Raw genomic sequence first — 18200 nt, forward strand, 5'->3', positions numbered from 1 at the left:
ACCTAACCTAAAATTTAATTATATTCAAAACATCAAATGAATGAGATAAAATACTCAATTTTAATATATATCTCATAACTGAGATAACTACTATAACTATTTTAATAGCAGAATCATTACATTTTATTTATCTAATGTAAAACAAATACTTCAAGAAGCAAAATGCACTTTAGAAGCACATTTTGAGAGATATGCAAGGAGGTGCAGACAACTTATGTTACTCAGATGAAACATTTAAATAAAAAGATCTGGTATCAAATAGCATTAAAATCTATCAAACTTGAAGGTATTCAGAAGAGAGATGAAATCTTGGTTCACCAATCTAATCAATCAAAATTCGGTGCACTGCCAGTACATTATCCTTATAACAATGAAGTAAAATGTCAAAATTCAAATTAAGAAAGTAAGTTGATAAATTCTTCACATGAACTGTTCCATTTTCCAATATTCAATACAATGGGGTTACAGGTAAAGTCATTTTTAAACATTTTAATTTTTAACTTCTGTTTTACCAAAGAAGTAAACAAGAATGACTTCAAATCACACCAGATTCAAGATACTTCCTACCTTAAATAATTCAGTCCTTCTTCAGCTATCTTATCACCTGATTCTCTTTAAAGGTCAATGTCTTGGCTCTTACAGGCTAATTTCGAGGGTATGTCCTAGCCTACCTTTTCCACATAAGGGCATACACAGAAAATGATAACATTTATGCGGCACATGCACATAAAATGAAGGGGCTGCTCAGGACTGGAGATTATCTGCTTGGGGCTGCAGAACCACCTAGGTAGAAGAGCTCTTTATCTCAAAACTATATAATCCATTTATGACACCTCAGATGGAAAGACATGTTAGCCAATCTTTTATATAGTTATCTAGCAATGCAGGAGGTTTCCTTCCACTCCACTGCTAAGAGCAAGAGACTAATAGTCATCAATCACCAAGTGGTCAGAAGCATTATCTGGAATCCAAGATGCCATTCCTCTAAGGATCTATGGTTTATAAATGCTCTGGGATCTATCAGAAAAAATGGATGCCCAAATCTCTATTTCTTTCCTGTGTATAATTATCTTGTCCTACTGCTATAACCCCAGGGACCAGTTAGTCAACAGTACTACATGAAAGAACCTAATGTGAATTAAATTAAAAGTAAGAAAGCAGTACCAGAAGCAGCTGGGTCCTAGCACTCAGGTGGTAAAGCAGTACTGAGGAGGATATAAAAGCAAGAGTCAACTTCTTAAAATAAACCCTGACCCAGAACATACGATTACCTACTACTTGACTAAAAATGTTACTAAGGCCACTTCCAGCTCTCTGATTTCAAGGTTTTCCAGGCAGAAAAACAATTACAAAAAGTATTTAAGTTCAACAGCCTTGAAACACATTTGTAATACCAGAATAGACAGGAAGATAGGAGCAAGAAGGCAACACTTACACATTACTGTTCACACAGTGTGCCAGTTTGAATATATTGTGTCCCCCAAATGCCATTATCTTTGATGTAATCTTATGTGGGCAGACGTTATCAGTGTTGATTAGATTGTAATTCTTTGACTGTTTCTTTAGAATGTGCCCCACCCAGCTGTGGGTGATGACTCTAACTGGATAATTTCCATGGAGTGTTGGCCCACTCACTGGGTGGGCCTTGATCAGTGGAGCCATATAAATGAGCTGATGGGCAGAGGGAACTCAGTGCAGCTGTGAGTAATGTTTGAAGAAGAGCTACAGCCACAAGAGACACTTGAAGAAAGCACAGGAGCTGCAGATGAGAGACATTTTAAAGACAGCCGTCGAAAGCAGACTCTTGCTCCAGAGAAGCTAAGAGAGGACAAATACCCCAAGAGCAACTGAGAGTGACATTTTGAAGAGGAGCTGTGGCCTAGAGAGGAATGCTCTGGGAGAAAGCCATTTTGAAACCAGAACTTTGGAGCAGACGCCAGCCACGTGCCTTCCCAGTTAACAGAGGTTTTCCGGACACCATTGGCCATCCTCCAGTGAAGGTACCCGATTGCTGATCCATTACCTTGGACACTTGATGGCCTTAAGACTGTAACTATGTAACCAAATAAACCCCCTTTTATAAAAGCCAACCCATTTCTGGTGTTTTGCATTCTGGCAGCATTAGCAAACTAGAACACACAGTAAAAAGAAGTTAAAACTCTTTTCTTCCCTGAAGATTCCAATAATACAAAACTGTATTTGTAAAAAGCTATTCAGTGCAGCATTGTTTATAATTGCAAAATACTGGAAACCTCCTAAATGCCCACACATAGGAGATTGATTGATTTCACAGTGGCACATCCACAAATGGAATACTACAAAGCTGTTAATAAAAAAAAAAGAAAAGAAAAGAAAAAGAAGGAGGAGGAAAATCTCCACAAACATATGGAGTGATATCCAGGATAAGGTGTTAAAGGAGAGTATACATAGATTGCTATCTTTTGTGAATGAAAGAAGGGAAAAATAGAAAAAAATACTAATGCGTCTGCTTATTTTTACAAAAAGAAACAAGGAAGGATAAATTCGAAATTGATGGGTTTGGTTATCTACAGAGGGTGGGTGGGAATGAACAGAAGGGATGGGGTGGTGACACTTTTCATATACTTTGAACCTTGGGAACCATATTTTTATATTCTCAAAAATTAAAGTGAAATCAACAAGGATGAGGTGAAAAAATAAAATGGATATCAAACACAAACAAATGAACCTAACTATATGTTAAATAAATAAGTACAGTAATAGGGGGACGGGACTAACCCAAATAACTCTGGAACATAATTCTTTATATACTGTTAGTATATAGACAAAAAGACAAAAAAGAATGTACACAAATACTGAACTCTAATTATAACTGTTGGTTTTTGGTTTTTGTTTGTTTTTTGCAGTGGTATCAGTTAGCAATTCCAGAACTTTCTCTGATTATAGAATTGAGCAAAAAAGTAAAAATGTTAAAGATAATAGGAACCAGATTCTCCCTGTTAGAGAAGGGGGTTAAAAATATGGAAATGGGGAAGACTAGAGCTGTGGTGTTAAATTGGAACTGGAAGTATCAATATGAATTTATGGGACACATATACATAAATAAACAAAGAAGACACAAATATATATGTATCTGTCTATGTATGTTTATATTTCTTGGCTCTTATCTGCTGAGAGATCCTAGTTTACAAATATTATTCCCAACCAAAAGAAACAACAGCTACTTGGAGACAGTTGATGCCAAGGCTGGAGTAAGCTGAGTACTAGAGGAGCCTGCAAGTACTAAAGGAGCCTGGAACATCCTGTTGCACCAAGAAGTTAAGAAAAGGTTCAAAACATGAGGGGGACGTGTCAAAATCACAACTTACAGGGGCTCCCACTGGCCAAATCTGAGAAAATTTGAGCATCAAAATAAACTATAAAAACAGAATATCAAAATAAAACAAAAATCTGTAAGTTTTACTAATTTAAGTAAATAAATGAATAAGTAAACAAATGGGGGAGAAAGTAAGGTTCTTTCCTACAGGAGAATACCAACTAATATATGCCAAAGGAATAAGAATTTAAAAATCACCACTTTGCAAACATCAGGGTATCAGGGTAATAACTGATTCAGTTAAGAATTATGAACGGATGTTAAACTATTCTGCAAAAGATTGGTGAGGAACAGGAAATATACATAATATCAAAGTATCTCCCACAAATTACTTATTAATAACAAAAGGAAAATAGTAACTTTACAGTGGATTACTCTAGCAAATATTAGCTTAATAAAGCAATCAAAGTTAACATTACCAAAAATGGAAAAACCAACATCATATACCTCTTGTTATGATGCCCTGAGAAGGACACACACTAATTCTGTGGTAGTCCTACCAAAAAATAAAATACATATCCTGAATCTAATCATGAGGAAACACCAGAAAACCTCAAACTGAGGGACATTCTATAAAATAACTGGATTCTTCAAAAATGTCAAGATCATGAAAGGTAAAGGCTGAGAAAGTATTCCAGATTAAAGGGAACTCAAAATATACGATAACTAAACGCAACACATGATCCTGGATTGGATCCAGAGTGGGTAGGTTGGAAGGGAAAAATAGCATGTATGAAAAAGAAATGGTCATAAAATGAGAAAGAGCTCTTGGAAATTAAAAACATGAGGAAAAAAAAATCAACAAAATGTGTGGAAGAGAAAAATAAAATATCCCAGAAAGTAGATCCAAAAGCAATGAAATAAAAAGATAAGAAAAACTGGAAGTTTTACCCACAATGTCCAACATTCAAAGAAAAGTACTTTCAGAAAGAAAGCAGAACCAATTAAGGGATAAGTATGGGGGAAGAGGGTACTATCAAATTTATAATGCAAAAATTTTTAACATAAGGATTGTTAAGGATGTTAACTTGAGGACATAAGCCTCTAGCTTGCAAGATTCCCTGACTAACCATCACAATAAAATAAAGAATACCCATGCCAAGATGTATCATTTTGACATTTCAAAGCACGAAAGAAATATCCTAGAAGCTTCCAGGAAAAAAAATAAAAGGACATATATGAAGGAACAGAAATCAGAAAGGCATCAGATTTCTCAACAGCAACTCTGGGAGCCAGAAAACAAAGGAGCAATGCCTTCATAATTCTAAGGGAAAATTATTTTCTACTTAGTATTCTATATTTAACCAATCAAATATAAAAGTAGAATAAAAGCATGAGATTTCCAAGGAGTCAAAAATTTATCTCATGTGATTCCACAGTCATGGATTGGGAGACTAAATATTAACAAGACAATACTACCCAAAACAACGGACTCAAAGCAATTTCAATCAAAATTCCAACAGACTTTTTCACAGAAATGGAAAAACCAACCATCAAATTTATAAGGGAGGAACCACATGAAAAGAACAAAGTGGGAGGACTCATACTTCTTGATTTTAAAACTTATTAAAAAACTACAGTAGTCAAAACAGTGTGGGTACTGGCAAAATGAAAGATATAGACCACTGGAATAGAATTGAGAGTTTAAAAATAAACCCTCACACCTTTGGCCAACTGATCTTTGACAAAGGTTCTGACTCCATTCAGTGGGGAAACAGCAGTCTCTTCAAAAATGATGTTGAGAAAACTAGATATTCACACACAAAAGAATGAAGGTGGATTCCTACCTCACACCAAATACAAAAGTTAACTCAAAATGAATCAAAGATCTAAATATAAGAACTAAAACTATAAAATTCCTAGAAGAAAACACAAGGGAACATCTTCAGGACCTGGTATTACGTGGTGGTTTCTTGACCTTACTCCAGAAGCACAAACAGTAAAAGAAAAAAGATGCACGAGACCTTGTCAAAATTAAAAACTTTTGTCCAAAGGACATGAAAGTAAAAAGACAACCTACAGAATGGGAGAAAATATTTGGAAACAATATATCCAATAAGGGTTTAATATCTAGGAGACGTAAAGAACTTCTACAACTCAACAACAAAAAGACACAAATAAAAAAACAGGAAAAGATTTGAATAGACATTTCTTCAAAGAAGATATACAAATGACCAATAAGCATGTGAAAAGTTGTTCAAAGTCATTAATCATCAGGAAAATGCAAATCAAAACCACAAAGAGATATCATTTCACACTCACTAGAGTGATTACTATTTAAAAAACGGAAAAACAAGCATTAGCAAGAATGTCAAGAAACAGGAACACTTGGGCATTGTTGGGAATGTAAAATGGTGCAGCCACTTGGTTAACAGTTTGGAGATTCCTCAGAAAAGAGGAGATAAAATTACCATATGCTCTGGCAATCTCACTTCTAGATATAAAACCAAAAGAATCGAAAGCAGAGACTCAAAAGATATTTGCAAGCCGATGTTCATAGCAGCATTATTCACAATTGCCAAAAGGTGAAAGCAACCCAAGTGTCCATCAACAGATAAATGGATAAATAAAACATGATACACACACACACACACACACACACACACTATGGAATAGTATTTGGCCATAAAAAGGAATGAAGTTCTTATGCATGCCACAACATGAATGAATCTTGAAGACATCACGTTGAATGAAATAAGCCAGACACAAAAGGACAAATACCGTATGATCTCACTTACATGAAATAAGCAGAATATGCACATTCATAAAGTCAGAAACTAGAATATGGGTTACCTGAGGTTGTGTGGGGGAAGTAATAAGGAGTTAACATTTAATTGGTATGGAGTTTCTGTTTAGAGAGAGGGAAAAGTTTTGGCAATAGATTATAGGGATGGAGGCCAGACTTTATGTACGTAATTAACACCAATGAACTATATACTCAAAAAGGAGGAAAAAGGGAAATTTCAGGTTGTATAAAACTTACCACACACCACACACAAAAACCCAAAGAACTGTACTGCACAAAGAGTGAAGTGCAATGTAAACAACAAACTAAAGTTAATAGCATAATTATAATAATATTGTTTCATGAATTGGAACAAAGGTTCCACACTAATGCTGCAAAATGTTAATAACAGAGAAAACTTTTTTGCATGAGTGATGGATAAATGGGAACTCTGTACTTCCTGTGTGATGTTTCCGTAAACCTACAACCACTCCAAAAAAGAATATTTTTTAAAAAATTTACATCACATGAAAGTGAGCTAGATGATGTACTCCAGCTTAACAATGGAATAAACCAATAAAGAGAAAAACATAGCATCCAGGAAACGGGAGATCTAATTCAAGAAAACAGCAAAGTGAATCACAGGATAACAACTGTCTAGTATGCCTAGAGAACAATTATTTCAAATAGAAGAGAACAGAGGGCTCTGGGAAGGAGGTGTTCAGAAAAAAACTGATATTAAGAGAACATTTAGTTTGTGTAGGTGCTTAGAAAATAATATTCACAGATGTTTGACAAAACCATTTATCGGCACATTTCAGAGAAAATGCATAGATGATAAACTAAGTGATTTTAAAAAGAGGTAATTATTAACTCAAGGAAAAACCAAATGGTGGCAAGAAAGAAAAAGTAATCACCATATTAAACAAAATTTGTGATCTAATAATACTGGCAATGAATAGAGGAGCAGAGAGGAGGGGTGGTGCAAGCACTAAGTTATTATATGCCATAGCAAAGTATCAATGGATAATGTCTAAAATTGGTAAATTAAGAAATAGAAGTGTGCAGGTAAATATGGGAGAGAAAGCCAAATAAACTTAAAGTGGTTTTCTCTGAACAGCAGGGTTGAGGGTGGAGGGAGACTGCTGTTTTACCTTAAGCCATTTTGTACTATGTGACTCAACTATGTATGTATTACTTTTCTGAAAACATGAATTAATCTTTCAAAGGTAAATTGATATAACAGACATATCAATTCATGAAACTGCTCAAACCATTTTTTACTCTTTTTTTTTTAAAAAAAGTATATCTAAAATCTGTTACACGGCATAAAAATTACAATCGCAGTTTATCATTTGGATCCAGGCACCTACCAAATTCTCTATATACTGTGAGACTAATTTGCAGAGCTAATGGTACGTGTCCTCTGCTAAACGTAATTTAAAAGCTGGCCAAAATTTGTCATCTATATGTTAACAGATCCAGATACCTACAGAGCCAGAAAGGAGAGGGCATCTGGCCCTGCTGATTTCCCACATGGAGGCAAATTCTAATCCATAAGGCTGGTCCCCCCCAGCTTAAGCATTTCACTCTATTTTGAAATGGATTTCTGAAAACAGTTTTTCCATATAAATGGAAACAACATGTTGAAACAACATATGTGGAAAACAGTCTCAAAAACATTAATGCACTAAAGAAATTTGCTATTATTCCTTCTATCACAAACTCAGACTTGTTCAGATCTACTTTAGTGAAAAACACCTAGTGAAACAATTATAGTTTACCAGTTTTCACCTAAATACTGGAACCACGCCCCTATCTCCCAAATGAGGGGAAAGAGTAGGTGAAGGATCAAAAACCAAAGTATATTACCAAATCAGAGACAAAATGGGCCATTTTTGCCTTTGGAAGACCAGGCATAAAAGCTACATAAAAATTACCAGGAGTTTATACTGTTTCAAAAATAACTTTCCCTATGAAGCTGATTATCTCATATCAAAATATATCTGAAGATATTTGATAGAATGGAGAAGGAACACAAAAACCATGAATCGCTTAAGAAAAATTCTATCTAATATTTCCATTTATTTAACTTAACAAAATCTGATGCAATTTCAGGTTTTTGCCAACAACGTAAACAAGTAAATCCATGTTAAACAGTAGCAGCATCTTCAAAAGATATGAAGTCATAAATATAAATACCATACAATTATTATTGTACAATTACTATACAATAGCAAATGTAGGCAATATAAGAAAAGATTTTATATATATATAAAGGAAGTCCTCCCTCCCCTGAATAAATAAAATAATTATGAAGCTTAGGAACCCATAAAAGACATAGAATAATAGGTTTAATATGTACGTCGTATAATTCTCTTCCTAGTTTTTGTGATTATGTAATAAATCACAATCACAATAAATAAAGCAAAAGTGGAAAAAATTACCACACTTGTGGTATTTACTGGTGTAGTAGAAAACTCTATTATTTTATAATCAATGGCACTGTTTATGAAGAAATGTAAAGGCAACAATATAAACTGGACATATACTTACACTCTGCTTAAAGAGTTAGACACTCAACATTCCAGAAAATAGGCACCTGCAAACTCCAAATATGTTAACTATTTTTTTTAAATAGCTTGTTTCTTATTTTTTAACGGAAATCAAGAGTTATAATGTTTTTACAACCAACAGGCACAATTTTCAAATCTGACCCGCATTTTTTCAAAAATCTCTGCAAATTATTCAAAGCAAAACAAAGCAAAACAAATATGCAACACAAGTCTGAAAATATATTTTTAAATGAAGATTTAAAAAGACTATACACAAACAAAACCTCAAAATGACTAAAATGAAACCAATGTAGTTAAGATCTTAGAATAAAAATTCTCATAACATGAATGTTGAGCTGTGGCAGCTCAACATAAAGGTAAAGCTTGAGCCCTTTAACTGTTGCGAAGCAACTTCTCCAATGCTAGAGTATCTCACTATTGACATTCAAAATAATTCAGAAGGAAAAAAAGCAGTTAATCTTATGTCAAAGGACAATAACTGCGTTAAACTAAAATAAAAAATTACAGTCAATCAATAACATAACCGTCAGCCCATTCTCTGAATTATATAGAAGTTCTTACTTTAGGATGTTTAATATTACAACATCTCTCTAACATATCATCTATCGATCATTCCAGGGAAACCTTCCATCACAGAAACTTGTTTCCTAGAAATTCAATATGATCTTCGAAAATTTTGATCAAAATATTATCATCCCAATATTGTGCAACAAATGCTCAAAGTAAAGGTGGAGAGGTTAATCTATTATTCAAAAAAGAAATAAGGGCAGGAAGGAAAAAAATTTAAAGAAGCTAAAACAACAAGTGTACGATCTTATAATCATTTAAAATAAATAAACCTGCAGGGATATGACAGTAAACTGCTACCTTGTTTTTCCTGATAATGAAATAGTACAATTACAGTTCATAAAAAGATTCTTCAGGGCAGGTCAAGGATAAACAGACAAGCAGATTTCTACAAGGCTGTCAAACCCAGAACAGACAAAGAAAAAATATCAGGACAGAATGTCTACTCAAGAAGGAAAACAGCCCACTGATAGAGCTATGCAATCCTAAAGCAGAGCCAAAGTCTCCAGATAAAATCCAACTGGTTATAATGTCTTTTAAAAGATACAAGCTAGTTCATCTTAAAAAATAAACATTCAATTCTCTACTCAAAGTGGCTCTGTGAAATTTAATTAGCTAACATTTATTAATTGTGAAGCATTTGGCTAACACAAACACTTAAGACAACTGAAAACAGCATTCTTCAATGTCCACGTTTAATTTCAACAATAGTTTTCAAAACCTGAAATAGCTTTCCTATATGCCTCAGGATTTTAGACATATATAAATAGCACATATATATGTACTCTTTTGAGTGTATCTTCTTAAGATACACTTAAGATACACTTCTTAAGGGGGAAACTTGTTTTAAGCTCTGCAGTCCCAAGACTACAATTAACTTTTATGGGAAATACAACCGGAAAATCTTAAAATACAACTAAACGGAATCAAAAAGTATGTTGCTTTAAAGCAAAGATTCATATAAACTCTGAGACACCAAGAGGCAAAACAATATTTTTACCTTAAGAATTCTATCCCTCCCCCACCCCACAACCAACCATCTCCAAGAAGAATCTCCTCCAAAAATACAGTGGGGGCAGGTTTTCTGGATGCCAATGGTCTTTCTCCAGTGAAGGCACCCTACTGCTGATGCCTTAGCTTGGACACTTTCATGGTCTTAAGACTATAACTTTGTAACCAAATAAATCCCCTTTATAAAAGCCAAAAAAAAAAAAAAAAAAAATACAGTGGGGGGGTGGAAATTGAGGACACGGGGAGGAGTAGGTAATCAAATACAGAATTTAAAAATAGAAAATTTTCAAAATGTGAAACTTAAAACTTATTTTCATGTCAAAGGTCTTCAAAATTACTTATTTCAAGTATGTTTCCAATCAATTTAATCCTTTAAATTATCAAGCAGTAAATTACTAGATGACAAAATAATGACACTGCTTTTTAAAAAGGTATAATAAAAGTATGATTTGAATGGTATTCAAATTAAATGGCACTGGAGTTTAAACTTTGGGCTATTTCTATCAACCGCAGCAACTTAAGCAACTCTCTCTTTCTCAGTTTCACAATCTGTAAAACAGGAAAAACTACAAGGATGGGTTGTAATTAAATTAGGATTAAATGTTAGCAAACTGCTTTGAAGTTACATTATGTTGTTCTCAATTCTCCTACTCAGTAAACTAATGGATGAGAAAACATCTGGAATTACTATAAATACTAACATCTGCAGATATACTGCAGTCAAAAGATGATCTGTATTTACAAGTTTGTAAGCCAAAGTTCATTCAACAGCCCCAGAAGATTTCAAGACACAATTGCAATGAACAACTTTTAGGTAAATTTCCTTCCAGTCTGAAAGAAACCTATTCTTACCTACGTTCTCAAAACAGACTATTACACACAAATCTCAGGGCATCTTGAGGGATCTTGGCACACCGACAATTCTAGGTAAGGTGAACGAGCTGTCAGTATTATTAATGCTATTCTCAGCATTCTAAACTGTCAATCAGGGTAAGCATCATCACAAATACACCCTCCAAAAAGTACTAGCCCCTGCTGAGAACCTATCAAAGTACTTCCTCTAAGCCATCTGTCCAGGAAGGCTTCTATTAAAACACCTAGAATGCAGTTACTCTCATGTCTAAAGAGGGTATGAATAAACATAAAACACCAAAATATGTTATATTTTCCACTTCAAACATCTATTTCAAACACATGCTATTTGAACTATTTGAAATCTATTTAAACATAAGACCTATGTGTAGGTAGGTCATAAACTACAGTTTAATCAAAGAAGATAATGTTTTGTTTTTTTTAAAAAAAAGGAAAAATATAGAAAATAAGCTCAAGAAGGAGAAAAAAAGCTCAAAAAGGGGAAAAAAAAAAAAAAAAAGCAGGTTAAGGGGAAATGTACATGCAAATTATTCCCTGATGGAAGAGGGACTCAAATTTTAAAACAGGAATTTAAATTACTCACTGAGCTACCAACTAAATTTCTCACTAGTCTGCTTACTGAGCTATAAACACTATAAAAACAGGGATTTCTGAATCTACTTTGAAGGCTGCAAAATTAATCTATCATATTCCAGTAGAGAATGAAATTGCATAAATTTCAATGCAGAAAATGCAGGATGTTACAAGAGCCTAAGGCTAATGCTGTAAAAGCAAAGAATGAAGAGAGGAATTATTCCGAGGATAAGTGAAGAATGGGAAATAGAATCAAGAGTCCATATTCTCCCTCCAATGTCCACCCGTTCTTCTGCTTAGGCCATGAAGGATGTTCTTTGTATACTACGAAATGTACTATTTGGAAAATAACTTCTGATCAATGTGTCACAACTTCTTCACAACAGCAAAATGCTAGGTTGAATCCCTGGACAGCAGCCTCTTCAAACAACACTTGGAGCACATACTAAATTCCAGGTCTTACAAACCCACTAACAATTATTTAGAGACTTTGAAAAGAAACAGTCTGAAGCCGCTTTAAGGTTCTGGGGGAAGGAGAAAGGAAATACTACCTGAAAGACTAGAAAGATGATTACATTTTACTTCAGCTTACAAATTTTACAAAAAAGCTTAAATTATTCAGAAAGGTATATAAAATTCAAATATTAATCTTCAGAATATGAAAAAATTATCAACTGCTCACCATTTTTAATTGCCCCATCCAAGTTTAGTACATTTTAAAATGTCCACCTGCCCATTTATAAACAATGAATGTCAAAAGAATACCAACTCATTGTGGTAACACTGCAGATGGTCATTTGCTAACAGTCCAGCCAAAGTTTACTTTACAACAAAAATACTGGAAGTGAAAACTGGTGAAAGCATTTGGAAGGGAAGCACACTTATTCAGCATTTATTTCATAACATAAAGTTAATAACCATTCCGGGCAGGATCTAAATAGCATTAAGCAAATATTTACAGAGTGCCCTATTAAGTGCAAGACACTTAATAAATACTTCATAGTGTTAGTAAAAAGCAGTAAATTCATCTGACCTAACGATGAACAAATGACTGGTCCTATCTAGAAAATTTAGCCTTCTGGGCAAACAAGTCTTCTCTGGGTATAGGCTGGGAGTGAAAAATGACAGGAAAGAACCCATCATTCCATCACGGTGATTTCTCAACTTTATCACAGACCATCACAAATTTGTTACCACTGACAAAGAACCAATAATCAGCTTCTCATTCTACTGAACGGATCTTTAAAAAGAGCATCCAACATCCACAAAAACTTGCAGAACGTTTACTTGATCTACATTTACTTTTCATAGTTAGAGTAATGGGAAGACAGATGTGTATTGGAAAATTAAAGAACCTCTCTCAACTCTGAAAAATTAATCAGGGAAAAATTCTCATTCCTATGCTATTAAAATATCTCCAATTTAACTGGCCACATAACCCAAACCCCTGAAATCCAAATGCTTGGCATGAAAACATCAGGTCTTTCTTTTATTATTAAAACGGCTGTGTTCAGACCCTCTTCTTAAGTAATCTGTGTTTTTCCCCCTGTATTTTGCCACTGGTTCAACTCTCTTACACACAAAAATAAGGTATGCCCAAGCCTGTACGTGCACATAAGAGAAAATGAGAGAATGTCCTAGTTTTTATTTAAAACAAGAATGCCTTTGCCAAAGATTAAATATATATCAGCTTGTACCTTATTAGGAGATTGCTATTTTCAACATTTACCTTAAACCATAACATGGATTTATCTCCTAACCACTTAGCTTCCTGTCTCCCCCCAACTAGATTACATTGTAACTTTTTTGAGAGCAAGAGATTATTGGACTATCTACTTTCCAGCTAGTACATTTCAAAAAAGTTTTTGCAAGTCTCCACAAAGACATAAATATTGCTAGCCTTAAACCCTTGAGGATTTCTCTAATTTTTAAAAGCTATTCTGATAAGAACAGGTATCCTTAACTGTTACTATATTTTTATACCGGTACATTCTCAAACAATGGTCCTGGACCTCTGATAGCTTCCAAGAACTTTCAGGGGGTCTATGAAGTCAAAAATATTTTCAGAATTAACACTAAGATGTTACTATTATTGTTTACTCTCATTCTTCACATGCATGCAAGATTTTTCCAAAGGCTACATGAGAGATATCTCAACAGACTGAATGCAGAACCAGATATGTAAATCTAGCTGTCTTCTATAAAGATAGACAAAAAAAATTAGTTGCAAAAATGTAAAATAATATCACTCTTCTCACCAACTCTTCTTGTTTTGGAAAATATAGTTACCTTATATAAACTTATTTATGTTAACAGGTAAAAGATCCATTGTTGTTATTTGTAAATAATAAATGTTTTAAAAAGTTTTAATTTCGAATACAGCAAATATCAATAGATATAAACCACACAAACTAAAGCTCTCTAGGTTCCCAAGAATTTTTTAAGGATGTAAAGGAGTACTGAGAACCAAAAGGTTGAAAACTGCTATAGTACACATTTATATAACCTAATATATAGTGCCTTCCATAGATAAGAAGATCAAGTTAATTCTGAAGTGTAATTACTTCTTACACCCGCTAATTTTGTTGAGTAATATATCTCCCTATAAAGCATAATTCAGCGTAAAGTGAATCTTCCTAGGCCCCATTTAAGAGCAGAGTCCTCTTTATAAAAATGTTCAGTCCATCCTAACAGCAACCTATGAAGTAAATGTTATTTAGCCTGTTTTAACAGATAACATAATGAAACTGAAGATTGTTTCAAATCAGAACTTGTCCAAGGATTTATTGTTAGCTAGTAGAGCCTAGGATGTCAGTCTTTTGCAATTTACTTAGCTCTCTTAAGCCTGTGTCACTGTGGTGTAATTGAAAGCTCCCAAAGAAAACAAGGGGAGGGCATTACTTTTATTGTCCCAGTGCCAAAATAGGGATTTTCCCCTCCTTAATAAGAACATAATCAGACTCAATACCCAATCACAGCATTATGCAAAAACACTGGCTACCCTTTTGGTCCCCTACCAAAATAATAATACCAATGAAATTCAAGAATGTTGGAGAATAAATTACAGAATACCTAACACTCCAAAATGATGAGTTAGTTAAGGACTCACAGATTTACTAATCATTTGATCACTGAAAAAACAAGCAGGCAAGAACAAGATCAAGCTCAATATAATAACATAGATTATATCAATGAATGGATGCCAACAGGTTAAAATGGAAGGCCCGCATGAAACAGCTCCATTTCACAGAGGGTGGACAAGAAAAAAACCCACATAGTGTTGCGAAACTAGCTTTATTGGTTCTACAGATCCAAGCAAATGACTAGAACCACCTTTGCAAAGCAATGTCAGAGGCAAACCTTGTTGCAAGATGCAAAAATTCCATTCTACCCCTTGGACAGAAATCATCCCTCCCTTAGGGATAAACATACTAGTCTCTTGTTTTCAACACAAGTCTCTAAGTTATCCTCCATTTTGGTTTACATAAGTTCCTCAAGAGATGCTCAGTTTTCTACACAGATCTTTTCCACAGTCAAGTGGACTCCCTGGCTTGCATCATTCATTGCTCTTTTTAGATGCATGTGCCCAGTGAAGCCATTTTTAAGTGTGATGTGATTTTACCTAGGGGAGAAAAAAAAGCCAGCAGTGTGGTAACTGTCCACTTTGTATTCCTGCAGTTTACTGCAGATTAGCATTCCTCTAAGGTGTGGTTTTCCTAGTGTTTACTTTAGTCTTTAAAAAAAGAAAAAAAAAATCTCTTTTTATGGGGGGGGGGTAAAAGTATACCACCACAGCTGTAGGTAGTTATATATAGCTAATGCACCACCAGCCAATCTGTAAAACAATTTGTTACACCTTATTTGTTGTTCCATACTCAACCACTCACTCTTGAAGCTACATTTATGGATAAGAGCTAATTTATACAAGTTTCTGTGCCCTCACAAAAGAATCGCAATACTGCATGGCAAAACCAATTAATCGGGTTAACCTTTAAAGGTTTTATGGTTTTCTTGTTTGTTTGGCTTTGGCAGAAAAAGATATGATTTTACAAAAGCAAGCAAAAGCACCAAACTTTAGGGCTCCAGGAAATTGCAATTATTTCTATTCCTTATCCTAGAGTACCTTTTTCTTTGTGCTGTTATGTTTTTCTCCGAGTACATAATCATCATGTAAGAAGTAACCTGTTAAAAGTGTTTAGGTAGTCTCTAAACTATCTTCCCAGCTCCAGTCCACAATGAGAAATGTCACAAAGCTAAACCGTTTCACTGCTGCTCTTCCCGATTTCTTCAAATGAACTTAAGATTTGTGAAATGCACAATTCAAATTTGACATTACAACTCAAGCTACCACTGATCATCTCAAAGCTAATAAAGACTAGCGGCAGCATCAGGGCCCTACCAGGAAGTAATCAAAGCAGTGTTGCCGGTGGTGCGATCCTAAGAAGTCACTAGAGCAGACAATGAGAGTGCACTGGGGCTTCCAAGGGGACGGGCAAAAGGAGTTAAAATGCCTAAGCTACGCACAAGCATTACATAAATCTAATAACTGCTCTACAGCCCGTGAACTTGGGAATCCCAAAGCAATTTCAGACAACCCAAAAGATCTCAAAGGCAAACTCGAGCCACCCCTCCAAAACAGCTGTTGTCTGTCCTCGGTGTTTTTTAGCCAGCAGCCTGTTTTCAAACTTCACCCGCCCTGGCTGATGAAAGACTCCGACTTCGTCCGCCCAAGCCTCCTAGAGCCTCTCGAGGCTCGGAGCCTCCTCCCGGAGTGGACTGAATTGCTCCAGCCTACGGGGAAGGGAAAGGAAGCGGGGCCGAGGCAGGCGGCAGCGAACGGCCTGGAGAGCCCCACAGCCCAAACAAAGCTGCGCCAGAAGAGAGGCTCTTTTCCTGCCGCGTCGGAGGAGGGGACGCAGCTCCGGCCCCCGCCACACGTGCGGCCGCCGTGCGAGGACCGGACACCCGACCCCCCCACACACACACAGCCCCCGATCCTGAAACCTGGAGAAGACAGCCCCGGCAGGGAGGGGCAGGGGGCGCGCGCCACGGGCCAGGGTCCCCTGTCCGTGGCTGCCCCACGCGCTCGAGGCCCCGGCGGGCTCCCACCCCTGGCGGTCCCTCGCGGTCCTCTGCTTCGCCGGCCGGGCCGTCGAGCCGCAGGAAACAAAGGAGCCGCGGCCTCCGTAGCTCCCACTCACCTCACCGTGTTCCCCCTCCCCAGATGACCGGGCCCGGCTCGCCCTCACCCCTCCCCGAGTCCGCGCGCTAGCCGCCCGCGGTCCCTAGACGGCAGGCCCAGTGGAGCCGGGGCCTCGGGTGCACGGCCGGGCCGGCCCGGAGCCGCACTCACCGCTGCAGCACCAGGACGACGGGGAGCCGTTGGGAAACTTGGCTGAGTCCGGAGAGATGCAGACGCTGAAGCTGAGGTGCGGACACTCCATGACCACGAGGAGTGCGGCGGGGAGGGCCGAGGCTCTGGGACCCGGCGAAGTGGGGGCGGAGGGACTCCGGAGACTCACTCTGCGTTAGCTCCCCGTCCGGCTCTCGGCCGACGGCGGCTGCGTCCCGAGCCCTTGCGTCAAAAAAAGCAAGGTCTTCCGGGCGCCGGGTTTTCCCACCCGCCGCCTCCTGGAGCCCAGCTCCGGAAAATGTGAAACTCCGAGATCCGGGTTCTACGGCCACCTCTAGGCTATCGGCTTCCTCCTTCGCAGGCAGGCCCCGCCTCGGGCAAGCCCCGCCCCCAGGGCAGGCCCCGCCCACTCCCGCTCTTGCGGAGCGTAGACTCGGCGCGCGTCTGCGGACCGCTGAGTTGGGCCGCGCTCGGAAGTGACTTTTTCAACTCCGCTGCCCTAGGCGGCTTTTGCTACCCCTAGCCACGGGAAGGGCGGGGCGCCGAGCCAGGGCACGCAGAGCCGGTCGGCTGCGATTACCGCTACCGGGAGAGCGCTCCCAGGCAGAAAGGACTGATCTTGGATAGTGTGAGGTGGTCTGACGGCACCGTAGCTTCGCTGTAGTAACTCTGGTTGCATAGGAAAGTGCGAAGAAGAAAATAAAAACCACTCGGGCAGACAAGCACTTTAACCCCCATTTTATACACGAAGAAACAGGATCAGAGAGGTTAAGGCCTGCCCTCGGGTGGTCCAGTGGGCTGCGTAGGTCCCAGCGCAATCCTGATCGAATGTTCTGCTTTCTACGGCAGGTGCGATACTGACCCGGTTCTAGGTTCTGAACACATGGCCTTGGCCAGTCACGTAGAGCCTGAGTGGCTGTGCCCGCAACAATGCCCGAGAACCTGGGTTCAAACCTTGTCTCTGTGACTCACCATCTGCGTTAACTCTAGGACGTGGTTGGAATTTCATCCCTCTCACTGTTGGAAGTTTAAGAGAGAGAAACCCAACCGGAGTTCGTTGAGCGTTAGGTTCCCGTTAGAAGTGACAAAAACTGAAGGGATCTAACCCTTGTTAAACACCTACTACTATCTACCAGCCACGCATTTTACTTACAATATCCCATTTAA

General features: G+C 37.5%; 1 protein-coding gene across 5 annotated transcripts in view; it reads right to left on the bottom strand.

Annotated features, from left to right (window-relative positions):
* The window catches only part of USP3 (ubiquitin specific peptidase 3), a 156159-nt gene extending 138878 nt beyond the window's left edge, over window positions 1-17281 (bottom strand). For 2 of the 5 annotated variants that reach the window (XM_037833756.1, XM_037833752.1), the window contains exon 1: window positions 17034-17275. In XM_037833756.1, the coding sequence (XP_037689684.1) occupies window positions 17034-17124 (91 nt within the window). In that variant the 5' untranslated portion in view covers window positions 17125-17275. Of the gene's footprint in view, window positions 1-17033 lie in introns of all 5 variants that reach the window. The other 3 variants (XM_037833753.1, XM_037833750.1, XM_037833758.1) reach the window with 3 other exon arrangements.
* Between the last annotated feature and the right edge of the window lie 919 nt (window positions 17282-18200).

Source organism: Choloepus didactylus, chromosome 4 (assembly GCF_015220235.1).
Source record: "Choloepus didactylus isolate mChoDid1 chromosome 4, mChoDid1.pri, whole genome shotgun sequence".
In the NCBI taxonomy this organism is placed as follows: domain Eukaryota; kingdom Metazoa; phylum Chordata; class Mammalia; order Pilosa; family Megalonychidae; genus Choloepus; species Choloepus didactylus.